The sequence below is a fragment of the Drosophila persimilis genome, unplaced genomic scaffold (assembly GCF_003286085.1).
Source record: "Drosophila persimilis strain 14011-0111.01,24,50 unplaced genomic scaffold, DperRS2 tig00000002-arrow-pilon, whole genome shotgun sequence".
Classification (NCBI taxonomy): Eukaryota; Metazoa; Arthropoda; class Insecta; order Diptera; family Drosophilidae; genus Drosophila; species Drosophila persimilis.
The window spans coordinates 8,037,501-8,062,714 of NW_020825289.1; the positions used below are offsets into that span (position 1 = coordinate 8,037,501).

The window sequence follows — 25,214 nt, forward strand, 5'->3', positions numbered from 1 at the left end:
TCTATGAAACAGCTGTTCCTATTTGTTGACAAAAAGTTGATTTAATTAAACTTACGGAAAAATGTTGACTTCTATGGTTAAGGAGCATCATAAGGAGCAGGTGAAGCGAAAACAAGAGCAAGGTCTGTAGTCATTTGATTGTCGAGCTGCGTAAGTGATTATAATGTAATACACGCAGAGGTGCGCAGGAAGGAGGCAATCGAAGCGTCCAACGAACTCACACAGTCCTTGGTGGACCATCTAAACGTGGGTGTGGCCCAGGCATACTTGAACCAGAAGCGCTTGGACGCCGAGGCTAAGCAGCTGCATGTAGGGGCCACGAACTTTGCCAAGCAGACCCATCAATGGTTGCAGCTGATAGACAACTTTAGTGGCGCCTTGAAAGAGCTGGGCGACGTTGAGAACTGGGCGCGCAGCATAGAGAGCGATATGCTAGTAATACAACAGACTCTGGAGGTGGCCTACAAGGCTTCGCGCGCCGCCCAGGCTACAGGAGCCGGGCCGGAGGCCTCCACGTCAGCCGCCGCCGCAGCAGCAGCCATTAATCCCAATCCATAAGTAACATGAAGACTTGCTTGAAATCCTTATTTATTTAATTTGTTTGCATTCAAATACAAATATTTACATCTATATGTATAATATACACTCGCAGTCACTTGCAAGACACAAGCTAATGGTTAGTGAGTTAGTTAGCATGCGGTGCCCTCGACATCGGCCAGCGAGTACTTGTGGGCAAAGTATGGATAACATTATTGGTTGGTTAATCCAACTATCAGACCTTCAGTAGTGGCTAATTATTTACAAAATTATAATCGCATAAAGCCTTAAAATAGGGCAGCGAGTGCTTAAAGGGACGAACGAACAGAATAAAAGCGTTAAAATTAAGAGAACAGTAGCTTATACCTTCACAAAGAGGCAATTCCTTAAAATAAGCGAATATTTTGTAATTGCACACTTAGAATGGTAACGATAAAAGTTAATTCTAATATGGATGATTGTTAGTGTGTTAGTTTTATTATTATTATCAGGCTGTTGCTGCTGCTTAAGCTACATATCACAATGAGTGTGTGGCACCTATAGCCCGCTTTTGGTGCCAGATTTCTATTATGTAATCGTGTTAATTCTCGATTTTTACAAACTACGTTTTTCAACAGCAACAACGAAGTCAACAGATTAAAAGTTTAGACGATGTATGAGTTATAAATTTGTCAATTGCTCCCCAAAGCCATAAGATGCGATTATTTTGCCAGTGTTTTGTTAAAATTCAGTCAAGTGTGCTCGTCTTGTTTGCTAAGGCCCACAAAATAAAAACAATACAGATGGGCCTTGACGATGAGCATGGTTTTGGCAATTGGCGCGTTTTGTACAGGAATTACTCATAACGCGATGAGGTGCGGTCTGTAATGAACAAAAAAATGTTTATTTGTCCATCTCTGAGATCCTCTTCAGCTGATATGCACTTACACTTGCGCACCGGCGAACGCGAACGAGAACGTGAAACGCTGCGACTGCGTACATAACGACTGCGACTAGACTCCTTCGGATAATTGCGGTTTGCACGTTCATTGCGGTATTCGCGGTCGCTGCGTTCGTTGCGGTAGTCACGATAGCGACTGCGAGAATCCTTAGTTGTTGAAGAACCGTAGTCGCGATATCGAGAACCACACGGTGAGCCGGAGCGACCATACTGGTTGCTGCAGGAAATGTGTTTAATGTGGAACCCCTAGACTAGTGCAAATAGTACGTACCGAGACGAACGTCCCATGTAGATTCCAGGAGTAGGAGTGTGGGGACGTTGGGTTATTGAAAAGTCAACGCGTATGCGACGGTTGTCAATCTCCATGCCGCAGCAGGAATCCTTAGCGACACGGGCGTCGGCGACATTTTGAAAATAAATAAAGCAGAAACCACGCGAGCGATGGGTCTGTGAAAGCGAGGGATTAGAAAAATAAGAAGAACAATGTAGACAAACATGGAAATGTGTGAAGATGTGGAAACAAGCCTTTAGTGGTTTGCTATGTTTGTATAGCAAGCACTCACAATTGTTACCTATTTTTATCTAGCCAGACATCCAACCGGACAGGACAGCAAACACTTAAAGCTGTTCCGCCATTAGTGGTGGAGTCTGGCAACTTAGGGAGTGTGCACCTTTAACCGAACTTACCTGGGCATCGATAATCATTTGAATGCGCTCAATGGGGCCGTATTTGCTGAAAAGGTCGCGCACCTTCTCCTGGGAAGTATTGGTACTCAAGCCGAAGACGCCAATGCAGCGGTTTGTCTTGGGACGTTCCGAGGATCCTCCAATCTATGAAATACGCACGGTTAAAAAGACCAAAAATAATTCATACGCATCGCATTCAAATACCTGACGGTCCTGTGACTGGCGCCTAGAGCGGTTGCGTGCTCCTGAAGGCGATATGGAGCGGGATTGCGAGTAAGAACGCGAGCGCGAACGGCGACGTGAGCCCGAGCTGCGGTTGCTCCCATAGTATTCCAAATGAGACCTTGATTTTGTGTTAGAATGGAATTTGATCATTAAATCTTCGATGGTTCTGGCTGTTCTTCTTTCTGTTGTGTGTTTTGTAATTGAAATTGATTTTGACACTTGAAAAATGTTTGTGTTTTGTGTGGCTCTGAGTTCGATGGGAAGGAACTTTGCTTGGGGTCTCAACCAATTTGTTATTTGTGGCTTTGATTCTGTTTCGATGACCGTTCTTCTTTTTACTGATTTTGACACTTGAAACTGTTTGCGAATTGTGTTTTGTGTGGCTCTGAATTCTGCATCGTATCGACGGCAAGAATGGCTGTTCTTCTTTCTTTTGTGTTTTTAATTGAAACTGATTTTCACCCTTGAATAATGGTTGCAAATTGTGTTTTGTGTGGCTCTGAGTTCTGATTTTGATTCGATGGGAAGGAACTTTGCTTGGGGTCTCAACCAATTTGTTATTTGTGGCTTTGATTCTGTTTCGATGACCGTTCTTCTTTTTACTGATTTTGACATTTGAAACTGTTTGCGAGTTGTGTTTTGTGTGGCTCTGAATTCTGCATCGTATCGACGGCAAGAATGGCTGTTCTTCTTTCTTTTTTGTTTTTAATTGAAACTGATTTTCACCCTTGAATAATGGTTGCAAATTGTGTTTTGTGTGGCTCTGAGTTCTGATTTTGATTCGATGGGAAGGAACTTTGCTTGGGGTCTCAACCAATTTGTTATTTGTGGCTTTGAATCTGTTTCGATGACCGTTCTTCTTTTTACTGATTTTGGCACTTGAAAACTGGTTGCGAATTGTGTCTTTCTGTGGCTCGGAATTCTGCATCGTATCGACGGCAAGAATGGCTGTTCTTCTTTCTGTTGTGTTTTTCAATTGAAAATGATTTTCACCCTTGAATAATGGTTGCGAATTGTGTTTTGTGTGGCTCTGAGTACTGATTCGATGGAAAGAAAATTTGCTTAGCTTTTCAATAAATTCAAATCAATGGCCTGTTGGAAAATTCAATTAATTAATGCGCACTTTTTCTTACATGTTGATTGGTTTTTTTCTTGCACAATTTTTTGATCAGCAGGAACCACTTTCGTTGAAACGACAAATTAAAATGAAGGATTCCAAATGACAATTCAGAATATAGCCTACTTGATGTCGATACCCGGTTACTCGATATCTACATTTGTTGTATTTACCTGAGGGATGGGCTATTTTCGTGTCTGGACGAGGCAGACGATGAGGAGCCAGACGATGACGACGATCCGGAACGCTTGTGTTTGTAGTTCCTGTAACTGCACTATTAAAGACCCCGGGTCACCTTTTTTCCTTTTTATGGCTTACCTGGCATGGTTGCGATGCGAATGACTTCCATCCTTGGGAGAACGCGAGCGCTTTGGTTTAGAGTTGTTATTGTACGTTATTATGAAAGATGCAGTCTGCAAAGCTGGTAACTCACCATCTTAAAATGTTTATTCTACGATTTATATTTAAGTGCAAAAGCCGTCGAAATTTATTTCACTGCAGCGTGACCACGGATTTATATATACCGTCCGACCCTTAGAAATATACCAAAATATACCCTCTCATTTTTTAAATATACCGTAAATATACTGACGAGTTCCAGTTCTATTATACATATTCCTCGTTTTTGATATTCCATCGCATATTTCCAGCTAGGTAGAACGATTAATGAATTAATTTATTACTTGACTGGCTTGTTTCAAATACTTGACTTTGATGTTTTATGCCTCAATTTTGGTTCCTCAACAACAATATAGCATCTCTAAGCCCGAACTTAGCCCACTTAATAGAGCTAACATCGATGTCATCGATCTGGGATCTAATTCAGACAGTTCGCTTGAGACATGATCGGTGTATTCACTCATTGATATCATTGTACATTGAAGAACTCTAGCGGTCTTAAAACGTAAGTAGCTTTAGCTATAGCGTTATATTACTTTAGATTGAACCGTGTCGATATCGATATCAAAAGAGGATAGCGCCAGACCTTGTTTACGTTATCGAACATTGGGAGTGAGAAATGCCGGAAAAGGAAAACACAAATGAAAAGCTGTTGCTTCAAGTGCAGGAAGACTGGGCTGACGAGGCGGACCAACATCCCAGCTGTCAGCATGGTCCCACAGTGCTTTTCTACCGCCAGTCGCAACGTCCCGACCAGGGGTATTATGCCTGTTCGGCACACAGGGACTCCAAACTGTGCAATTTCCACATGGCCGCGGATGAATGGGAGCGTAGTAGACTGAAGGAAGTATTAGTTGAAAAAAACTACCCAGAAGCGTCCGGCCACGTTCTGAAACCATCTGATTCCGACCCAACAAAGAGTATACTGGCTCTCGCGCAGGATAAAGTGAATGCTCAGTATTTCTTTGATGAAGCGGCGTTGGACTTCTTGGCGGATCAGTGTCGTTGCCTGGGAATAACGTGAGTGGAATTTAATTGCGGGATTAATATATATAATCCCTATCATCATGACAGCAAGGTGGTCTGCATGGGCGCTCCTCGGCTGCATTTTCGCCTGCGTGCGAATTACAAAAGTTTCCTCCTGGATCTGGATGAGCGCTTCGCCCGTTACCTTGGTCCGGAGGAGTTCTGCCTGTACAACATGTGCAACAATCACTTCTTCTACAGGCGTAAACCTTTCGAAAAGTTCCTGCAATGCTCTGCGTGAGTCGTTTCTTTAAGAACAATGTGTACATAAATCCAAATGATGAATTTCCAGCGAGGACCGTTTGCTGATAGTGACCGATCCTCCGTTTGGGTGCCGAACAGAACTAATTGCCCACACCTTGCGCGCTCTCCGATGGCGCCACAATCGCATCAACCAGCTGCCCGTTACCCCGCTGTCTATATTTTGGATATTTCCCTACTTCTCCATCAACCACATCAGGCAGGAAATGCCAGAGATGGAAATGAGCGACTACCGGATAAACTATTCCAACCACACGAGGTACACGAATGTTGGCAAGGAGAGTCGGTTCTGCGGTTCGCCCGTCCGTCTGTTCACCAACGTGCCTCTGCAATTACTGAACCTGCCACAGAACGAGGGCTACAAGTACTGCCCAAAATGTTGCCTTCACACGGCCAGTGATAATCTCCACTGCGGGCGATGTCAGAAATGCACCTCGAAGAATGGCCAGACCTACCGACATTGTAACGAATGTGATATGTGCGTCAAGCCCAGCTATGTCCACTGCCACAGCTGTCGCCGCTGCACCCAACGCGAAGGACACGACTGCTCCTTCTATCAAACCAAGCAACAGTGCTGGCTATGTGGTCAGCGTGGACACATTGAGACGAATTGCGGCGTATGGAAGACGCAACGAAAACGATCTCGGACGGGCTGCCTCCTGTGTGGTCGGCAGGACCATAGGGAGCGACGGTGCCAGCATCGTGGAAGATACTTCAAGGAACATCAATTTTTGGGCCACACATCGATTCAGTGTCTAAGCAACTGACCCACTGAATTGATCTACTTGTTTATGTTTAATACAAAATTTATTTGTTGTTAACACTTGTTTATTCTTACAAATTTTGAATTGCAACGGTTATTGTGGATTGGAATTCTTAGTCGTCAAGCTCTCATCATGAGATATCAAGATTTGCAGGACGAAGGGTTAGCAAATTTTGAAAGTATTACGTTCATGTTTTTAACGACGCAGAAGGGGAAGAAACTTAGCTTAAGGTAATAATAATTTAATGTGGAAAACACACCAATGCTTATGTTTTGGCTGCTTCTGCTTCTGTTTCGGTATGAAAGAAATGATTACGTCGACAGTGCTCACGTTTGTTGAGGTGAAAGTATTTTATTGGCTATGAACGTAATGGCTTAAGAACGATTGTATTTCCCCCAAATGTGCAGCATGAAAACGGATGCAATGTTATCTACACAACACTGCAGCTTTTATGACTGCAAAATTTAATCGAAATGCTATAAGCGACTGATTCCAGAAATATATTTTTATGACCATAACATAAATTATAAATAATGCAATCACTTACATATCTAAAATCACAGAGTTTTACTACACAAGACCAAACCTAATGGCTGCGACTCCAGTACCACTGATTTTTCACCATTACATAGTTATAAAGTCTTTCCTGCTCAATGTTGTATAGATCCGTTATGGTTTTACAGACGCGCTCGTCGTTAAAATGACTCTTTGTCATTTTAATTCCAAAAAGTGCTTCTTGACACTGGCGCGCAAGCCAGCTCCACTGAATACCGGCTTCCGGAATAGGTCATACATATTCTTTTTGCCATATTTCTGGTGAATCTGATCCACAGTCTGGTCTATATCAGACTGCTTACAATAATAAATGTACCACAGCTTTCGTTCCGGCGCGCGTAAATCAGTTAGGCTCAAAACGCCGAAAAATTCGACCACATATGTATTACATTTTGGTGGATCATCCTTGGGTTTCGTATGCAACAAATACCTCAAATGTTTATCAAATTCTTCGTTGGCTGGAGAGAGATTAGTCATCAATATTAGCTGACAGTCTTGAGGCAAAGAGTTTGTGTTACCTGAATCTGTGTCTTTTATTTTAGCTGCCATGTTTGTCCTTAGGCTTTACTGGTAGAAATGGTCCTAGCAGAGGATTTGATTCTGCTTAAGTAACAAACTTTTCTCCCTCACTATCAATTTCAATAGGCACGCAATAAAGCTTTGCTTTTGTTTACTGTTTTAAATTTCACAATAAAGCTACTACGAAAAGCTTTCTGCTTTGATACTAAATGCAACCCTGAGTATCGATAAGAATACAACAGCTACTACTAAATCTTACAAATATGCGAAAATCTATATAAGGCCCCTAATCGCAAACTATATCCACAGATGCGGAAGTTTTAGATAGCCGGCCTTCATAGGATCAGCAGCTGGCTGCCGACAGAATCAAAGTCTTCTAATATTTCTGTATTAAAGCTTTTAAAGTTAGATCTCTTGCAACAAAACGAGATTTCTATGAACTCGTACCCACTCACCCTTAAAAGTGTATTTATTAAATTAAATATGATTTTATTAAGTAGACGGCGGTGCAACCCCCCAGCTGTTATAATAAACATTTTGGCCCATTATAAAATCATAATACCTTCGCCGTTCGGCATAATACAAGTCTGTAATAGTGTTTATCACTTTTTCGTCATTGTATAAGGTATCTGGCGGGGCCTCCAATATATTCCCTTTTACGTACCACTTCAGGGCTGCAAAGTGATTCTTTACCCGGGATCGCAGACCGGCACCACTGAAGATGGGCTTTCGAAACAGATCGTACATATTTTTCTGGCCATATTTGCGGTGGATGCGGTCCACCGTAATGTCAACCTGATCGCTGGTGCTATAATACATATACCAGAGCTTACGCCGGGGAGAGCGTACATCGGTTAGGCTCATCACACCGAAGAATTCCACAGCAGCAGGATCACATATATTTTCAGTCCAAATATATTTTGTATGGAAAAGTCTTCCAATGTACTGCTCCAGTCTCCTTTCAAGGTCTGGATACGAAGCTGTGGGTCAAATATTTATTATATGTTAATTTTAGGTAATTAATACCCGATTGGGTATAAAACTTACCATTGGGAGTGTTTATTTCCTCTTTTTCCGCTCCAGTGACGTTCATCATGTTGAGGTCTTTGTATAGTGTCTTCTATTGTATTTCCCCTGGCCGGACTGGCCTTAATTTTTTTTTCCATTTTATTATGAAAAGCTAATAATTTCGCCACTAGAGCTTGCAGCAAGCAGAGAGCTTTAACTGAAAAGCTTAAAGTGCCGAAAAGGTTCAAAAGATGTTTGACTATATCCACTTATTTTAACAAACATTTGTTTCTTCATTTGTGGAGCTACATATCATATGTAATTCTATTCTTGCGCTCAACGATGCACTTATGAGTAATTCTTCTTAATCAAAAACGTTTTAGATTAACTTAGAATACCTTTATCTTTTTAATCAATACACTTAAGCGCTGTTCTACCCAATCAATTTCATAGAGTTTTCCTGTTCCCAGTAAGGTGGTACAGGTCAAGCCTCCGTCGAAACGGTAAAACGAATTCCGGTCTTAGGCCATACAATCTCCGCCAACGCTCAATGCAAGAGTTTGATGCGTTTGGCAGTGAACTGGTGTTTTTCTTTACTTCAGCTTGGGATACCACATCGAAAAGGATGGGCTTCATTAATTGTAGATCAGATCGTTGCCGTTCAGTAGCGCCTTTGGCAGTAGCTGGATCTTTGTTTGGTCTGTCTGGGGGTTAAATTTACACGGGAGTACACGCCAAAGGAAATCTCCTTCAGTGTGAAGATCACCTCCAGATTAATATGACATCCTCCATTTCCGTACTTCTTGAGGAAACTGGAGAGCGATCGAGCTGGTTGGGAGGGGTGTCTGGCAGGGGTATGCTCGTGGTCCCACTGCTCACTCGACCCTTGGAGATGTTCACTTGGATAATGGGGGTCATTGTCCAACACACAAAATCTATATATATGGATCTATGGAGACGCCGCGCCACCAGCAGCTGTACATGGTATTTATTAGATAGATATATGCCATGAATCTATCTGATTCCAGAAATATATTTTTATGACCATAACATAAATTATTAATAATGCAATCACTTACATATCTAAAATCACAGAGTTTTACTACACAAGACCGAACCTAATGGCTGCACCTCCAGTACCACTGATTTTTCACCATTACATAGTTATAAAGTCTTTCCTGCTCAATGTTGTATAGATCCGTTATGGTTTTACAGACGCGCTCGTCGTTAAAATGACTCTTTGGTGGCGCCTCAAGTAAATTTCCTTTGGTAAACCACTTTAATTCCGAAAAGTGCTTCTTGACACTGGCGCGCAAGCCAGCTCCACTGAATACCGGCTTCCGGAATAGGTCATACATATTCTTTTTGCCATATTTCTGGTGAATCTGATCCACAGTCTGGTCTATATCAGACTGCTTACAATAATAAATGTACCACAGCTTTCGTTCCGGCGCGCGTAAATCGGTTAGGCTCAAAACGCCGAAAAATTCGACCACATATATATTACATTTTGGGGGATCTTCCTTGTGTTTCATACGCAAAAAATACCTCAAATGTTTATCAAATTCTTCGTTGGCTGGAGAGAGATTAGTCATCAATATTAGCTGATAGTCTTGAGGCAAAGAGTTTGTGTTACCTGAATCTGTGTCTTTTATTTTAGCTGCCATGTTTGTCCTTAGGCTTTACTGGTAGAAATGGTCCTAGCAGAGGATTTGATTCTGCTTAAGTAACAAACTTTTCTCCCTCACTATCAATTTCAATAGGCACGCAATAAAGCTTTGCTTTTGTTTACTGTTTTAAATTTCACAATAAAGCTACTACGAAAAGCTTTCTGCTTTGATACTAAATGCAACCCTGAGTATCGATAAGAATACAACAGCTACTACTAAATCTTACAAATATGCGAAAATCTATATAAAGCCCCTAATCGCAAACTATATTCACAGATGCGGAAGTTTTAGATAGCCGGGCTCCATAGGATCACGCTTAAAAGCGTATTTATTAAATTAAATATTTAATTTATTAAGTACACAGCTGTTTAACCCGACAGCGGTTAAAATCCAAATTTTGGTACATTATAAAATCATAATACCATCGTCTTTCGACAAAATACAAGTCTGTAATAGTGTTTATCACTTTTTCGTCATTGTATAAGGTATCTGGCGGGGCCTCCAATATATTCCCTTTTACGTACCACTTCAGGGCTGCAAAGTGATTCTTTACCCGGGATCGCAGACCGGCACCACTGAAGATGGGCTTTCGAAACAGATCGTACATATTTTTCTGGCCATATTTGCGGTGGATGCGGTCCACCGTGATGTCAACCTGATCGCTGGTGCTATAATACATGTACCAGAGCTTACGCCGGGGAGAGCGTACATCGGTTAGGCTCATCACACCGAAGAATTCCACTGCACAAAAATCACGTACATTTTGAGTCTCAATATTTCTCCTTGCGAATAGTATTCCCATGTACTTGTCCAGTCTATTTTCCAGGTCTGGATATGAAGCTGTGGGGCAAATATTCATTATAGGTTCAATTTAAGTAATTAATAACAGATTGCGTATAAAAGTTACCATTGGGAGTGTTTATTTCCTCTTTTTCCGCTTCCGTGACGTCCATCATGTTGAGGTCTTTGTATAGTGTCTTCTATTGTATTTCCTCTGGCCAGCCAGGGCTTTATATTTCGTTTTGTTTCCATTTCTAATGAAAAGCTTATAAATTTCGACATGAGAGCTTTTATTGAAAAGCTTAAAGTGCCGTTTAGATTAAAAAAAAAAGTTTGATTACATCCATTTATTTTAACAATAATTTGTTTCTTCATTTGTAGAACTACATAATTCTCTTGCGCTCAACGATGCATTTGAGTAATTCATCTTAATCAAAAACTTTTTAAAGTAACTTAGAATACTTTTCCTTTTCACTTTTTTAATCAATTATACACTCAAGCCCTGCCCTATCCAATCAATTCCACAGTGTCGTCCAGCTCACCCTTGATCTCCGCTTCCATTGGCACAACATTGTTGGAATCGGGCAGTATGCTCTCCTCTGCCTGGGGGGACATCTGGTTAATGATAAACACATTCGGACTGCGCGTTTGATTCAATCCAGCGGATCGCCCGCTCGATGTTGGGGCAGCAGACTTTGACGTTGACCCCCGCACAGGCACAAGGACAGGCACAGCCACCGCCTTGGGCTGAGGAGTCTCCGATAATGCAGCAATCGTTTGGGCTACACCTGGCCTTGCAGGGAGTGTTTTCTGTTCTGGCGGTGGGTGAATGGAAATGATCTTCCCTGAACCCTGAACTCTATTTCCAGGGCTGCCTTTTGCTCCTGCTTTCATAGGAATTCCAGCCGTAGTTTTCGTTTTCTACGAAGAAAATAAACATCAAATAATAATTTTATTGAACGTACCACATACTCGATTAAGCTACCTTGTTCTGTTTTAGCTGCACACTCGATCTGGCCGACTTGCTTCCACCCTGGGCTGCCGAGGAGGCGGATGGTCCCAGTGGAGTGCTGCTGGCCATGGGCGTTGGTCGATTGACAAACGAAGCGTTCGGTGTCGGGCACTGATATCCAATGATGTTCTTCTCCGAATCGTACACCGGAATGCCGGCTGGCAGAGAACTGCGCTTTTGTGCTGGCTTCTTTGTTGCTGGTGCGGGTGCGGAAGGGGTTACAGTTGCAGATGCAGATGCAGTGCTGACTTTACTCTTGGCCACCGCCGGGATGCCGACAAGACTGGCGACTGTGGGCGCACTCTGAGTAGCAGCTGTTGTTCCCACAGGGTTGAGGCAAAGCGAGGGCAGGGGCGTCTGGATGTTGGTAGCTCGGTTCAGGTAATAGACGTAGTTCTCAAGGAGCTTGGTGCCCACATCAACATCGATGGGCATTAGGGTGCTGGTCATCACAATCTCCTCAATGGTGCGCTGTCGCTCGACCTTGGTCAGTGTGGTTGCACGTCTGCTCAGGCTCTGGAGCACCAGGTCGAATATCTGAACTCGCGTCTGCAGCTCCACACGTTGTTTGTCCTTGGGGCAGATTGGCGGCAGCTGGATCAGGGCAGGTGGCATACTGGCCACCATCGACGAGCTGGCAGCAGCGGGTAGGGCAGCCCCAGGCGGCAGGACCTTTTTGGTTAGTGTCGTTCCACGTGGCAATTGCTTGGTCAAGGATTGAACGGTGTCTTCAGCATGAGAAACTGGAAGTGCAGGAGTTGTGGTGGGTGCAGGTGGAGCGGTGGGCGCAGGTGGAGCGGTGGGTGGCGGAGGGTTAGAAATGGGAATTAAGGCGGGAAGAGTCCGAGGAGCCGGACCAAGGTTGGACGACGGCACTGCCACTGGAATCGACGGCTCACTGGAGTCCATGCTCATGCGCACCGTCTGCCCCACCAACTTCCCTCCAGTCTTATCCAGCTGCGCTAGCTTCGCACGCACCTTGTGGGGCAGATCCTTATCCGCCTTGGAGATGATCCTCGTCGTGATAACCATGAACTGCGGCAGCTCCAGCACAGGCACCTGCGCCGTGGCATGCAAACGCGTCGGGTCAATGGCTCGCATCGGTCCATCCAGATTGGGGCAGCAAAAGTCCAGCCCCACGTCGCCATACGATCGCTGATAGCGGTGCGGATACAGGAAGGAGAAAATCTTGGTATGGCCAGGCTTCTGGCTGGATTCGGCCGAGCTGGCCGATGGCAGCGAGCTGACCAGTCTGCCAGCCGACGGCGGAGGCGCACTTATGCGAATTGTCTGAAAACTCGATGTGGCGGGTGGAAGTGGAACCACCTCCTGAGGTGGCGTCGCCTCTTCAGGAGCTTCCGGAGCCGTGGGTATGGTTATGGGTGTGGCTATAGGTGTGGGTATGTGTATGGGTACGGGTAAGGCTCCCAATGTATCTTCTTCCATTGGCACTTCGGGCGGCACTTCCTCTATTTCCGTTTTTATTTCCATAACGGGTATGGGAATCGGAAGTTTCATCGCCAGAACACCATGGGTTTTTTTCTGTGCTGGTTGTGCCAATACCGACACCGATACCGAATCTGACTTGTCAACTGGTGCGACTGGTGCTCGTGCTGTCTGCGGCGCTGTTTTTGGAGCTGGAGATGGTGCTGGGGCTGGAGCTGGCTCTGGCACTTGAACCCTTGCTGGCTCTGCTGCTGGTCCTTCAATTTGTGGCTCTGGACCCGGCTCTTCTGGTGGTTCTGATCGTGGTTGCTGTAGTGCGACTGCTGGCTGTTTTCGTACGTTCGCTTCCATCCACTTTTTGACCACTCCCCGGTTGATTTTAACCAGACATTTTCGCAGCTTAGGTTTTGTAATGGGCTGTGATTTGGAAGAAACTGGAACTGCAACTGGGGCTGTAACCGAATATGGAAGCGGCGAAGAGGTGGAGCTGCTGGCAGCGGTTATCATCACTGGGAAGGCAAGGGACGGAGCTGGACGTGCTTCTGGCTCCTGCTCTTGCTCTCCTCTTGATCTCTTTTGATTGCCGACTTCTGTTTCTGCCTCTGCTTCTTCGGTAGCTTTTCGTTTTTTGGCCGACCGTCTGCGTCGCGAACCAAACCGCAGTCGCGCCGGACGTTTAACCTTCTTAGGCGGAGCTAGTGGCTCGACTGGCGGTGTGGGGGCTGCTTCCAGTTCAGGCTTTTTCGGAGCAGTCCGCCGCACCATAGGAGTTGGCGTTGTAGCCATAGGAATTGGCGTTGAAGCCAGGGATCGATTGTTACTGGCGGCGCGCGTCATGTGTGAGGATATTGAGACAGCCATTGGACGGGATGTCGGTAAGGAATTGCCTTTTTCCAGTCGGGTTATTCGACCGGCGCGTTCGTGAGAGGATTCCCTTGAGGCGCGACTAGTTTCCACCTTTGATTTTCGGATCGCAATGCTCTTTCGAAACACATCCAGATCGGACCATTGCTCTTCGGATTGTGTCAATCGAGACGCGGCATCGGTTACTGGTCGAACTGTTGACAGCATTGCGGGTTTAGCCATCTCATCAGCTATAGCTTGCTTTCTGGCAGCATCTTTCGACTTCCGAGGCTCGGGGTTGCTTAGCAGTTGCGGATGCGACAAGGATTTCGTGGTTGGCTCCGTGGAAGTATATGATTTTTTCGATTGTTGTGCGGACATCTCCAGCCGGCGATCCTCCTTCCCAGCTTGCTCCGTGGTCTTAGTCTTGTCTGGCGTATTTATTTTCACGATCTTCTTAGTCTCCGGCTTTTTCTTGGTCTCCACTTGCCTCCTTGCTGAAACGATGTTCTTCTCGGCATCCAGCAGCGCCTTCGTAACTTGAGCTGCTGTTGCGGGTGCGCTGGTGGGCCCCGTTTTCCCCACTGCAACAGCCGCACATTCATCTTCTTTGCTCGGCATCACTGAAACGGAGATGATGTTCACCTTCCTCAGTGCTGCTGCAGGTGTTTCTCCTTTGGGAGATTCTGCTGTTTTCTTGCTCGGCAAATCGCTTGCTGGCACAACACCCTTCCTAGTCAGCAAAGTGGAGCTGGGGATATTCCGTTCGGGATCCTCGTCACTTTCTGCCGCTGTGTTAGATCTCGGCAAGAACTTCTTGCCTGCACTATCCCTTTGTGTAGTCTTGCGGGTATCCACAAACGAGTTGAGCACACTCTGCACCAGAGGCTTCTTGGACGGCGCCGGCGGACTCTCTGCAGCTGCATCCGGGGTTTTCTTGGGTACTGTCGATATGATGATGTGCTTGGTCATATCGCCGCCCTTGGTGCTCTTTGCATTCGATTTACGTGCGGCTCCCGAGGACTTTGCGTCCTCCTTTCGTAGGTCGGTTGTGGTTGAAATAATTGTGTCCTTGCCTATAAGGGATATGAATTTAGCCTTGGGATTGGCAGAGGCAGGTGCAGATGCTGTGGCTTCGTCCTCTGGCTTTAGACGCTTCTGGGGTGGCCGCTCTTCCGCCTCCAGCTGATTGCGGCGACGCACTGTCATTCGGAGAGGTTGAAAATGAGATCAGATTATAGGTGAAGGTATGAAGAAAAGGAGACGACTACCAACTCACCTAGTTTTTTCTGGCCCTGTTTGTCCTTTCCTGTTTTCTCCAGCTCTCGCTGCTGCTGTTGCTTCCGACGGGCAGATTCTAAATGGAAAGAGACGATCAGAGGGGAAGAGAATAAAATGTAATATTAGACATTTTTTTTTAACAGTGCGAATATTTGGGAAGCTATTAACCATCTGGCTGTGGGGTCTCCACTTCCCGTTTACGCAAGGCGCGCACGGGTGGCATGTTTGATTTGCTCGATTCCGGGGCGACGGTGGCACCTGTTGTTTCTGTTATGACTTGGCTGTTGGCATTGGACTCCTCAACGCCCGCCTCAGGGGCGTCGGCTGTGGGATTAACCGATCCCCCATTGTTTTCGTCGAACTTTAGAATGCTTTGGCTATTATCCTCCTCCTTGTCCGGTTCCACAGAGGGAGCCTTCAAAGGTGTAGGTTGCTCTGCCGTTTCCTCGCTTATCGGAGATTCCTCCTTAGCGGTGTCCCCTACAGATACAGCTATGGACCGAGCTGCTGAAGTAGTCTCTTCCGTGTGGGCTTCGTCATTAGATTCTTCCGTCACCTTAGCTTCAGCAGAAGTCTCTCCTTCTACACGTGCTTCCTCCTGATGTGCTCCTTCATACTTATCCCTTAGCTGGTCCGCACATGCAGTGCCATCTTCTGTATCCACAATTGGCTGTTCAGGCGAAGCTGGCTTTAAAAGTTCACCAGCTTCTGGCTTGTCTTGAGCCTCTGGTTCAGCCTTTGCCTTGTCCTCTTCTCTCTTTGCAGAGCTTGACGCCTCTGTCGGGCCGTAAAGCCTATCCCTGAAACTCTTGACAGAAGTTCCTTTGACAACAGAAGATTTGGAGCTGGGTGTTCTCCGCATTAGGACGCGAAGCTGGCGACAAGGCGCTGTGCATGGTGTGATTGGAACACTTGGCTTAGGTGTGGTGTCTTCCGATGCATTCTGTTCGGATGACACATCCGGTGTGATCTTGGTATTTTTTTGCTGCTTGGGACTGTCCGCCCTCTTTTTACTGGAACATCTCTTATCCTCTGTTTTTGGCTGTGTTTCTGGCTGCGGTTCCTTGCTTTTCTCTGAACTAGGATTACTTTCAGAAGTTTGCTTACTCTCCATAACGCTGACCGCTTTAGTTGCTGCTCGACATGGATCCGAATGTTCTATGGATTTTGGTGGAAGAGTTGGTTTTGTCGATGGCGGACCTTCCAATTCGGTTGCTTCCGACGATTTAGTGGATTTCGGCTTTTGCATTCTTGGCTTTTTTGAATCAGTCATTTCAGGAGCCGGCCTTGGCTCTTCACCTTTTGTTTCGGTCTTTCCTGGCTCTGTCGTGTCTGGCGCGTCTTTCGGCTCAATTTTTACACTTTCTTTGTGTTGCTTGTTCCTTGATTTGTCTTGTTTCAATATTTGAGCCTGACTGGAATCGAGTTTTGGTTCTACTGTGGCTTCCGATGTTTCCGGTTGTGAAGATTCGCGATTCGTTGCAGATTCTTCATTGTTGAGTTCAAGTCTGGTTTTCCTGCTAATTGGCAATGATTTACTACAAATTGAACGTTCTGGCGTCTCCTGCACTGGTTCCGTTTCTTTGATCGCAGTATAAGGCCCATCTGCAGATTGAGCCGCTGGGTCTGGCTCTGGCTCTGGCTCTGTTATTGCGGCAGAGGAAGGATCCACTTTCAGTTGAATGCTTCTCAACTTTTCCTCCTTCGATGGATCATATTTTTCAGCATTCAGTGTTTCGATGGAATCGACTTTGGGATCAACTACCTGCTGCACTGATTCTGGTTCTGCTTCTGGTTTAATGTTGCAGGACTCAACAGAAGTCGTGTGAATGGCCTTTCTGCTCTTTATTTTCTCCTTTTTTGATAATCTCCCTTGAACTGTTGTCGGTGTGGAAGTGGATGGATCTTCTGGGTTTTTATCTCGTACGAGTTCAGTATTTTTAATCGTTTTTTCCGATTCTGTGCCATCAGTAGAGGGTTCCACAGTAGTTTTGATTGTTTTTTTGCCCTTTACCTTTTCATTTCTTGACGATTTATGTGCCGTTGCAAGCGCTACAGGCTCTGGCTTTTCGGTAGAAGCTTTATCTATCGTTTCAACTTTTTCCGGTCCTGTCATTTCCACTGGCTTCGGTTCTGTAGAAGACGCTGGTTTATTACCTGGTTCCGCAAGGTCCTCCTCCGCTGGGGACTTGTTTTCTTGTTTGTTTTGTCTGCTCGTGGATGTAGTTGCCCCCTGTGAAACATTAGGTTCGGCTCTATCTTGCTGAGCATTCGCTGAATCCTGTGATATACCAGGTTTGGATTTATCTTTGTCTAAATCACGTGGAAAAGATTTTCTTTTCTTCTTGGGTCTTCCTCTTTTTCTTTTTTCTCGCGGCTCCGCCTGCTTCGGCTCGACTGTATCATGAGCTGGATCCACTTGCATCTTTTCAGGATCTATTTTTGCTTCCTTATCACGTTCGGCTGGCTTATTAAAGTCTTCCTTGGGTGGTTCCAGCTTTGATTCAACAGGATCTGTGTTGGGTGTCTCTTTGAAATCCGTTGGGGTACTGTCGCTCTTCTCCTTGACTTCTTCACACCTGGCAACTCGTTCCGCCAAAGATTGCACAACTGGCGCCTCAACTTTAGGATGGACCGAAGAAATGTCTTTGCTTAGTGACGCGTGTGGGGTTTCCTTCGATTGTGCCCTTGTCTTTGATGAATCTGCTTTGGGGGAGTCCCTTCTGTCAAACCGTTTAACCGTGTCTATGGTCGCTTTGGAAACTAGACTCGATTTGGCTGAGCTGTGTGCTCCTCCTCCTGTTCCTCCAGTTGAACATCCAGCTGGTACGACTTTTAACCCACTCCTGGTTCCCTCAGCCAGATCCCCAGCCTCAGCTGGTGGTGGTGCTGCTGATGGTGCTGGTGATTCATTCTCAGTTTCAGTCTCAACCATGTCGGTGGCGGTCTCATCCTGGCTCTCATCTTCTGGTTTGACTTTTTCTGTGCTTTTCCCCTTCTTTTCCTTCTTTTGTGTGCTCCGGGACTTTCTCTGGATGGCATATTTCTCACCGTTATCCGTCTCAGTCCCACTGGACCTAGCCTGCTCCCTTCCAAATCTGTAATTGTCAATGGTCTCATCGGCCGACTGCGGCTCTTGCGATGATTTGCTTCCCGCTGGCGATCTACCCAGTCTCGGGCTGCTCCTTATTGATGGCTCGTTCAAGACTGTATTTCTTTCGCCTTTCGGTGCGCGCTTGACTGGTGTGGACTTTTTGGGCTGGCTGGAAATGGTTATAGCCGAACGATTAGCCATTCGGGAAGCTAAAGGAGGCAAACCAACGTCCGATTCATAGTTCTTGGGCATAACAACGGGTGATGAAGGATTGCGATTGATTTCTTTCTTTCCTGTGTTTTCTGAGAAGCTGGTGGGAATTTTGTCACCAATTTCGCTGCTAATTGACTCGGCTAATGGTTCTTTACCTGACGACTCCTGCAATGCTGGCAATGCTTCTACTACAGTCTTATCTGCAGGACATTTGGCAGAAACAAGAGCTATTTCTTCGGTAGCCTCTGGTGGGCTTAAAGCATCTGCTATTGTCTGCTGCTCAAGCTCCTTAATAATTTCAATCACAGGAATTTCGCCAGGAAGCGCCAGAGCCGTATCGCTTATTTGAATGCCTTCGCATTCGGCGGCTAGAATCTCCTCGGCCAATTTTATATCTTCAGCTAGCTGGGAATCAGTCTGCTCTGTCAATACAAGTTCCTCCCTGATTTGGACTTTTCGAATGCTGTTGACCGCTTCGGGGAGAACAGTTTCAAGTTGTTCCATCGCTTCGGAGGGTTCTGTGAGCAATTGATCCACAGCTTTGGGTAGTTCCAATTTGAAATCATCCTCCTGGACAGAGATATCAGCCGTCAATTGATCGACAGATGCCGGTAGAACCGTTGCAACACCAACATCCTTTTCGGACGATTCTAAATCGACTCCTGGCTTTTCGATTGGGTCTGTTACGGTATGCTCCGCCATTGACTCTTGCGTTTCGACAGCCAATTGAATTGTCTTTGACTCAATGGCTAATTCAACTTTAGAGACCATTCGCTCGTCCACGTTACTGTTTCCGTCCAGACTCTGCCACACAATGTCTCCACTCGCTTCGGTTAGTGTTTCACCTTCAGCTCCGATGATTGGTTGCACGGGACTTTGAGGCATGGAGGACTCGCCATGAGCCGTATTGAACGATTCAGTGGACGTGTCCGATCTAGTGGGCTTTTCCACTTGGAGATTCGCTTCTTGGTCTTTTGTTTTGAGATCTAATAATGGTTCTGATATTTGATGAGATTGTGATAATGATGTTGTGATAATTTCGTCCTGTGAGTAAACTGTAATTTCTGTAACATCTTTGGCTCTATCTAGTTCTGTGTTTAGTTCCCGCGGACTTCCCGCTTCTGGCTTTTTGATCTGTTCCGCCTTATCCGTATCCTTTTCTTCCACTTTTTCCACCTGTGCGCCACTGGTTCCTGGAACTGCATCCTCAGTTGCATCCTTCTCTGTTGTCTCTGTTGGGGCCTTAGCATTTACGGCCAACAGAGCGGTTTCCGCTTCTGTCGGTGGCCTTATCTTGCGGGGTCTTCCGCGTTTCCTCTTCACTGGGACTTCTTGCCCCTCGCCCACAGTTTCACTTGGCTTGACCACTTTTTCCTCCGTCGTGGCTGCCCGGTTTTTCTTATTCTTTCGACTCCGGCCGCGTCCCCTCTTTGAAAATGCTGAATCACTCTTGGCCCTCCTCAGCGTGGTCTTCGATGAGCCACAGCTGTCGAGCTGTTCATTGGAATAGGTTAACTTGCGCACATGGCTATTGCCCAAGACTGGAGTCGATCTGCCCGGATCTGCCGAGAACTTAGATCGAGATCTGCTGCGTGGCTTTGAAGCGGAACGCCTTTCAAATTCGAACGAGCGCTCCACATCAATTTCATTGATTTGCTCGGCCAAGTCGAGGGTCATGCGCTCAAGGGATTCGAGAGTGATGCTTTCATCCACTTCGTAGGGATTACTATTACTGCTAATGATCGGCACTGGATTTCCCGCTAAAGAGCTGCAACCGGCTTCCACTGGTGGCACCTGCTCCGGCTCTGCTTTCTCTGCCTTCTGCTTCTGCTCCACTGTGGGACTAGCTGCGAAACAGAAGCAGAAAAAGTTATAAATGTAAGAGATATGCTTGGTGGGGGTGGGGGGATATGTACAGTAGGGTAAACTGGCAGACCTGACACCCCAATGGACGCATGGACACACTTACCCGCTGGTTGCTCTTTAGAATGCATAACCTGTTCGGAGGAAGGTAATTTCTTTTCACTGGAACGCGATTTTTTAGCACTACTCTGTTTTTTATAGATCGGCGGCGACTCGGCACAACTTAGATTATTCAAATACTTTTGCAGGAGTTCACTATCACCGCTCATTTTCCGTTGCCGCTGCAGCTCCTGCTGCTCCTGGCCTTCGCCCTCGTCATCGGAAACAACAGGCGTCACAGTTTCTACGCGGTTTTTGTGTTTTTATACATTATAAATATTATCAGAGGGTTGGCAGTATCAACTAGTCAATAACGTTGACTTACCCGCCAACGAAGTGGTCCTGCTGGTATCCGTCGATAAGTCAATGACCGGTTCCTCATCATCCGTGTCTGGATCGTCGAAGAAATCCGATTCGAACTCGTACGAAGAATCGCTGTCCGAGTCTCCATAGAGTTCCCCCAAGTCTGTAGCGATTAGATAGTTCATAGTTAAATTAGTTGGTTTCATCTTTTTACCCAAATGGATAGCTGGATCTTACTCAAGGGATCTGTCTTGGGCTCGTTCTTTGGTAGCCTAAGGTCTGGTTTATGTAAAGTTACAGTCTTGCTATTTTTAGACACAGAATGGCTGCTGCTGGCATTGCTAGAGCCTTTGGCCGCATTCTTTGATTGAAGCCCATGAACTCCGATTTTGCCCGAGGAACGGTGCTCTGGAAGGGACTTGTTGGACTTCCCAAACCCACTGCTGTTGCTTTGACTGCCACTGCCTCTGTGCAATCCCTCCGTCTCGGATTTCCTCCCTGCGCCACGAGATGTACTTGGCTTTGGTACAGTTGACCTTTGTGTTGGACGCATAAGGGCTTGGCCTGAGAAAGAAATGAACCCTATTTTTATTATGGATCTAAAATCAATTCGTTTGGGGTTGACTTACCCAATTCGTCTACAGAATCAAAGGACGAGAAACGCTCCCGCCTTTTGTTTGATTTTGGCTTGCTAAGTTTCCTATGAAACAGAGCGTCGAAGGCGTCGTTGGAACCGTCATCGCTGGAGGAGGGGAGTCGAGGAAGACGGTGCCTCTCCCTTGATTTTGAACTGCCCTCGTTGAGCTGTTCGTCGTCAATAAATTTCCCATGGAATAGCTTCTGAAATATATCTGCATCAATCGAGGACGAGTTGCTCGAGTCTGACGAAATTCGGCGCCGCCGGGGAGGCACTGGCGTGCGCCCATCGCCAGTTTTAATTCCTAAAAGTACGGAATAGTTCAACATTTGCCACAAAAGGAATATTGCAAAAAGTATTCGGACGGACTGGGGACGCACCTGGCAACACCAAATCTTTATACTCATCAAGATATTCTACATCCTCCATGTTACAGTTTTCGTATGGTACGCGTCCCTGCCTCGCGGATGTGCTATGAGTTTAACCAATTAATTGCATTACTTCATAAAATTATGCGAACAACTTAGTTGGGGTTGTATTGATAACATTATTTAGTGTAAAATCGGCACGCGCAGTAAATTATTTTTTACGCAAAAAAAAGCCAAGCCGACATAGGCAGTGTGACCGCGGAATTATCGATAAATATACCGAAACATACCGCCTCATTTTCAAAATATACCGTAAATATACTGACGAATTCAAGTTCGTTTTGATATTCCGACGAATATTACTAGCTAGATAGAATACTCATACTACTTTCTAATTGACTCGTTTATTTTAAACACTTGCTTTTTTTGGATTTCTATATAACTTTTCAATGTTTACCATTTGTAAAGGCTGTTCCATCTGTACCAGGGGTGCAATCGTATTCGATGTATATTGTACATTGTTGGCGAAACGAATATAATAAAATATCACAAATCCTCCACATGCATTCTTAATGCATGATTTGTATCTGAAATCCCGAAAACAGTGTGTATTTAACAAAATAAAATTAATGATATACAGTTTCGCACAGTTTTGGTGTGGAGATTTGGCATTCGCATAATACTATATATATCTGCCTCAATTAAATAATCACACAAGTTTGATGCAGCAAATTATGTACATCAAAAGCAACTGTAATTCTCTTTCAGGAGTCCCACATCCGTACCGGACGAAAACATCGTTAGTACCGATAGTTTTGCAGCCCTGCCAGTGACGTGGAATGAAAGAAACGAAGAAAGCCATACGAACACGAAGCCGAGGCGAGCACGTCAAATATCACTTCGCCTCTTCACTCATATTTTCCAGGTCAGCAATCGTTTTTGGTTTGCTGTTCAATCAAAAGTTAACAATTATAAAGAATGGTGAGTAAAAGCCACTGCAGTGGGACGATTAGTGACTAATTCGGAATTCAACGCAGCCTGCTCCTGCTAGTTCAACGTCCGTCGGCAGCGGCTCACGCTCGCCCAGCAAATTGTCCGCGCCACGTAGCGCCGGAGCTGGTGGTGGGAGCACGCTGAAGCAGCGCAAGACGACCAGCAGCACCACCGCAGCCAGAAGCCGTGCCCCTGGTGGAGCCGGTACTGGTGGTATGTGGCGTTTCTACACAGACGACTCCCCCGGCATCAAAGTGTAAGTCGAGTGACCCCCAGATTTATTGAAAGATTCGCCAGCTAATTATGATCCGTTTTCTCTTTACGTGTGTTATAGTGGACCCGTTCCCGTTCTGGTTATGTCGCTGTTGTTCATTGCTTCCGTTTTCATGCTGCACATTTGGGGAAAATACAATCGTTCTTAAGCCATTACGTTCATAGCCAATAAAATACTTTCACCTCAACGAACGTGAGCACTGTCGACGTCATCATTTCTTTCATACCGAAACAGAAGCAGCAGCAGCCAAAACATGAACAACATAATTATCTGCATTCCGCTTGTTGAGGCATTGGTGTGTTTTCCACATGAAATTATTATTACCTTAAGCTAAGTTTCTTCCCCTTCTGCGTCGTTAAAAACATGAACGTAATATTTTCAAAATTTGCAAACCCTTCGTCCTGCAAATCTCGATCTCTCATGATGAGAGCTTCCGTAGTTTGCCGACTAAGAATTCCAATCCACAATTTATCGTGGTCGAGTGCATTCGAAATTCCGCGTATAACCGTTGCAATTCAAAATTTGTAAGAATAAACAAGTGTTAAGAACAAATAAATTTTGTATTAAACATAAACAAGTAGATCAATTCAGTGGGTCAGTTGCCTAGACACTGAATCGATGTGTGGCCCAAAAATTGACGTTCCTTGAAGTATGCTGCCACCGTCGCTCCCTATGGTCCTGCAGACCACACAGGAGGCAGCCCGTCCGAGATCGTTTTCGTTCCGTCTACCATACGCCGCAATTCGTCTCAATGTGTTCACTTGGCAGTTTGGTTCAATCCAAAGTTGAATCATAAATATAATTATAACTAAAGCTACTAAGGTTTTAGGACCGCTAGAGTTCATCAATGTACAATATCAATGGTATGGTATGGTTTTAATATTTGGGAAATACTTACTATTTTATGTAGAAATTATTGACGATTTTGGAGAATTCAAATTCAGTATACTGTATGGTTAGTGGTGCTGTCAAACCTTTAAACATATTGATTTGCTTTCTGAATTAGATCCCAGGCTCTTCGGCTCTGGCGTTTATCTACCTCCGCGTCATCATAAGTCCAGCGTTAAGTTAGATACTAAAGGTTAGTGGTTAAACATTAAACAATCCCATTTAGCTATAATATTGTTGTTTTCAAAAAAAAGCGCCGATAATTTCCACTTATCACGCAAAAATACCGAAATTTTTTCAAGCAGCCCAGTTCATACAACCACTAACCACACAGTATGGTTAGTGGCAGAACTAAGGGTTTTAGTTAGGCAGCATTATTCAACGGAATAAAGAAATTGAGCAATTGGAACGATTTTTCTCTTACGTTTTATTACGTTTCATTTGTTTGACATTTTTCGCTAAAACCTTTTTTTTTGCAAAATGCAATAAAAGCAAGTGGTTAAAATAAATCAGGCAATTAGAAAATATATTCACTAATCGGATAAAATTATATGGGCATAGATAAAGGCCCGGTTGACAACATTTAAATCCTTGTCGCTCACATTCAAAAAAGTTCGATTTGGCGCGCACCACTCGGTATATTTTGTATTTCGGTGCTGTTCTGAGGGTCATACTGTAGAAACTGGTTTTCGCCGCGCTCCCATGTGGTGTTTTTTAGTGCTAAATGGTATTTTTGTCTTCTATTAATTTAATTTTCAATTTTATATAAAAATCCAATAAATGCAAGTATTTCGAATAGGCCAATCATGTATAGAATTGATTTATCAATCGTACAAAATTGAGTGGGCATGGCTAAATGTTTTATATAGATAGTATTATTCAACGGAACAAAGAATATGAGAAAATTTGAATTCGCCGCAGTTCGCCGCAGTTTCGCTTTAGCAACAATGAGTCTCGTTCCATACACAATGTTGCGCATTCCATACACACTGTTGCAGCAACATTTACTTGAAAACCGTATTTTAGTCAAAATAAAATACATTAAGGTAATTAAAAGAAGCAATCTTGTAGAAAATGCATTTATCTATGGGATAAAGCTAAGTGGGCATCTATAGCTTGAAATATAGGCAATACCCGATTCGCCGCAGTTTCGCTATTGCAACAATGAGTCTCATTCCATACACAAACATGTTGCTAATTCCATGCACACATACCCTGGGGGAAATGGATGATATAGAATTGTGAATACGTTTGTCTTCCAAGGCTCAGTAGGAATCAGGATCGAGATAAATATATACAAGATACTAATAATACACATGAATAAGTCAAAAACAAATCAATTTGAGAAAAGGTCTTAATAAAATGCGTTTGATCTACATATAAAATTAACGAAATAGGGTGCACAAAGGCAC

At 44.8% G+C, this 25,214-nt stretch overlaps 8 protein-coding genes and 1 pseudogene across 8 annotated transcripts; 3 read left to right on the top strand and 6 right to left on the bottom strand.

The window, feature by feature from the left end:
• The first annotated feature begins 53 nt into the window (after positions 1-53).
• Positions 54-885, top strand: LOC6590936 (biogenesis of lysosome-related organelles complex 1 subunit 1). The gene is made up of 2 exons (XM_002016133.2): positions 54-122; positions 179-885. The coding sequence occupies exons 1-2, from the start codon at positions 62-64 to the stop codon at positions 556-558; spliced, it is 441 nt and encodes a 146-aa protein (XP_002016169.1). The 5' UTR covers positions 54-61; the 3' UTR covers positions 559-885.
• On the bottom strand, positions 576-3,977 carry LOC6590937 (transformer-2 sex-determining protein). The gene is made up of 8 exons (XM_026985131.1): positions 3,940-3,977; positions 3,825-3,874; positions 3,680-3,769; positions 2,369-2,507; positions 2,165-2,308; positions 1,749-1,924; positions 1,465-1,694; positions 576-1,398 (listed from the first exon to the last, which is right to left on the bottom strand). The coding sequence occupies exons 1-8, from the start codon at positions 3,940-3,942 to the stop codon at positions 1,373-1,375; spliced, it is 858 nt and encodes a 285-aa protein (XP_026840932.1). The 5' UTR covers positions 3,943-3,977; the 3' UTR covers positions 576-1,372.
• Positions 3,978-4,284: 307 nt separating this feature from the next.
• Positions 4,285-6,446, top strand: LOC113565042 (zinc finger CCHC domain-containing protein 4). The gene is made up of 4 exons (XM_026985130.1): positions 4,285-4,410; positions 4,477-4,925; positions 4,980-5,168; positions 5,224-6,446. The coding sequence occupies exons 2-4, from the start codon at positions 4,525-4,527 to the stop codon at positions 5,957-5,959; spliced, it is 1,326 nt and encodes a 441-aa protein (XP_026840931.1). The 5' UTR covers positions 4,285-4,410; positions 4,477-4,524; the 3' UTR covers positions 5,960-6,446.
• Positions 6,442-7,137, bottom strand: LOC113565044 (annotated as a pseudogene).
• A 354-nt stretch (positions 7,138-7,491) lies between these two features.
• On the bottom strand, positions 7,492-8,156 carry LOC6590938. The gene is made up of 2 exons (XM_026985133.1): positions 8,078-8,156; positions 7,492-8,010 (listed from the first exon to the last, which is right to left on the bottom strand). The coding sequence occupies exons 1-2, from the start codon at positions 8,124-8,126 to the stop codon at positions 7,523-7,525; spliced, it is 537 nt and encodes a 178-aa protein (XP_026840934.1). The 5' UTR covers positions 8,127-8,156; the 3' UTR covers positions 7,492-7,522.
• Positions 8,157-9,008: 852 nt separating this feature from the next.
• Positions 9,009-9,782, bottom strand: LOC6590939. Its single transcript, XM_002016136.2, has 2 exons — positions 9,675-9,782; positions 9,009-9,614 (listed from the first exon to the last, which is right to left on the bottom strand). Exons 1-2 carry the CDS (start codon positions 9,703-9,705, stop codon positions 9,157-9,159), a joined length of 489 nt encoding a protein of 162 aa, XP_002016172.2. The 5' UTR covers positions 9,706-9,782; the 3' UTR covers positions 9,009-9,156.
• Positions 9,783-10,038: 256 nt separating this feature from the next.
• LOC113565043 lies at positions 10,039-10,697 on the bottom strand. The gene is made up of 2 exons (XM_026985132.1): positions 10,616-10,697; positions 10,039-10,548 (listed from the first exon to the last, which is right to left on the bottom strand). Exons 1-2 carry the CDS (start codon positions 10,662-10,664, stop codon positions 10,061-10,063), a joined length of 537 nt encoding a protein of 178 aa, XP_026840933.1. The 5' UTR covers positions 10,665-10,697; the 3' UTR covers positions 10,039-10,060.
• Positions 10,698-10,820: 123 nt separating this feature from the next.
• Positions 10,821-21,804, bottom strand: LOC6590940 (SH3 domain-containing protein C23A1.17). The gene is made up of 7 exons (XM_026985129.1): positions 21,660-21,804; positions 21,272-21,583; positions 20,880-21,206; positions 20,665-20,805; positions 15,069-15,146; positions 11,474-14,991; positions 10,821-11,409 (listed from the first exon to the last, which is right to left on the bottom strand). Exons 1-7 carry the CDS (start codon positions 21,706-21,708, stop codon positions 10,996-10,998), a joined length of 4,839 nt encoding a protein of 1,612 aa, XP_026840930.1. The 5' UTR covers positions 21,709-21,804; the 3' UTR covers positions 10,821-10,995.
• Positions 21,805-22,542: 738 nt separating this feature from the next.
• Positions 22,543-23,110, top strand: LOC6590941 (protein transport protein Sec61 subunit beta). The gene is made up of 3 exons (XM_002016138.2): positions 22,543-22,628; positions 22,685-22,896; positions 22,975-23,110. Exons 1-3 carry the CDS (start codon positions 22,626-22,628, stop codon positions 23,060-23,062), a joined length of 303 nt encoding a protein of 100 aa, XP_002016174.1. The 5' UTR covers positions 22,543-22,625; the 3' UTR covers positions 23,063-23,110.
• The last annotated feature ends 2,104 nt before the right edge of the window (positions 23,111-25,214 follow it).

Excerpts from the sequence above, each read along its gene's own strand:
- LOC6590936 (XM_002016133.2), top strand. The coding sequence starts at position 62 with ATGTTGACTTCTATGGTTAAGGAGCATCATAAGGAGCAGGTGAAGCGA. Across the intron at positions 123-178 it reads GAAGCGAAAACAAGAGCAAG|AGGTGCGCAGGAAGGAGGCA; the intron begins GTCTGTAGTCAT and ends TAATACACGCAG.
- LOC6590937 (XM_026985131.1), bottom strand. Across the intron at positions 3,770-3,824 it reads TCGCATCGCAACCATGCCAG|GAACTACAAACACAAGCGTT; the intron begins GTAAGCCATAAA and ends GTGCAGTTACAG. Across the intron at positions 2,309-2,368 it reads GCCAGTCACAGGACCGTCAG|ATTGGAGGATCCTCGGAACG; the intron begins GTATTTGAATGC and ends CGTATTTCATAG.
- LOC113565042 (XM_026985130.1), top strand. The coding sequence starts at position 4,525 with ATGCCGGAAAAGGAAAACACAAATGAAAAGCTGTTGCTTCAAGTGCAG. Across the intron at positions 4,926-4,979 it reads TGTCGTTGCCTGGGAATAAC|CAAGGTGGTCTGCATGGGCG; the intron begins GTGAGTGGAATT and ends TCATCATGACAG. Across the intron at positions 5,169-5,223 it reads AAGTTCCTGCAATGCTCTGC|CGAGGACCGTTTGCTGATAG; the intron begins GTGAGTCGTTTC and ends ATGAATTTCCAG.
- LOC6590938 (XM_026985133.1), bottom strand. The coding sequence starts at position 8,126 with ATGATGAACGTCACTGGAGCGGAAAAAGAGGAAATAAACACTCCCAAT. Across the intron at positions 8,011-8,077 it reads GGAAATAAACACTCCCAATG|CTTCGTATCCAGACCTTGAA; the intron begins GTAAGTTTTATA and ends TTTGACCCACAG.
- LOC6590939 (XM_002016136.2), bottom strand. The coding sequence starts at position 9,705 with ATGGCAGCTAAAATAAAAGACACAGATTCAG. Across the intron at positions 9,615-9,674 it reads AATAAAAGACACAGATTCAG|CCAACGAAGAATTTGATAAA; the intron begins GTAACACAAACT and ends ATCTCTCTCCAG.
- LOC113565043 (XM_026985132.1), bottom strand. The coding sequence starts at position 10,664 with ATGATGGACGTCACGGAAGCGGAAAAAGAGGAAATAAACACTCCCAAT. Across the intron at positions 10,549-10,615 it reads GGAAATAAACACTCCCAATG|CTTCATATCCAGACCTGGAA; the intron begins GTAACTTTTATA and ends TTTGCCCCACAG.
- LOC6590940 (XM_026985129.1), bottom strand. The coding sequence starts at position 21,708 with ATGGAGGATGTAGAATATCTTGATGAGTATAAAGATTTGGTGTTGCCA. Across the intron at positions 15,147-20,664 it reads CAGGACCACTTCGTTGGCGG|AATCTGCCCGTCGGAAGCAA; the intron begins GTAAGTCAACGT and ends CTTTCCATTTAG. Across the intron at positions 14,992-15,068 it reads ACAGGGCCAGAAAAAACTAG|TGCGTCGCCGCAATCAGCTG; the intron begins GTGAGTTGGTAG and ends TCCGAATGACAG.
- LOC6590941 (XM_002016138.2), top strand. Across the intron at positions 22,897-22,974 it reads GACTCCCCCGGCATCAAAGT|TGGACCCGTTCCCGTTCTGG; the intron begins GTAAGTCGAGTG and ends CGTGTGTTATAG.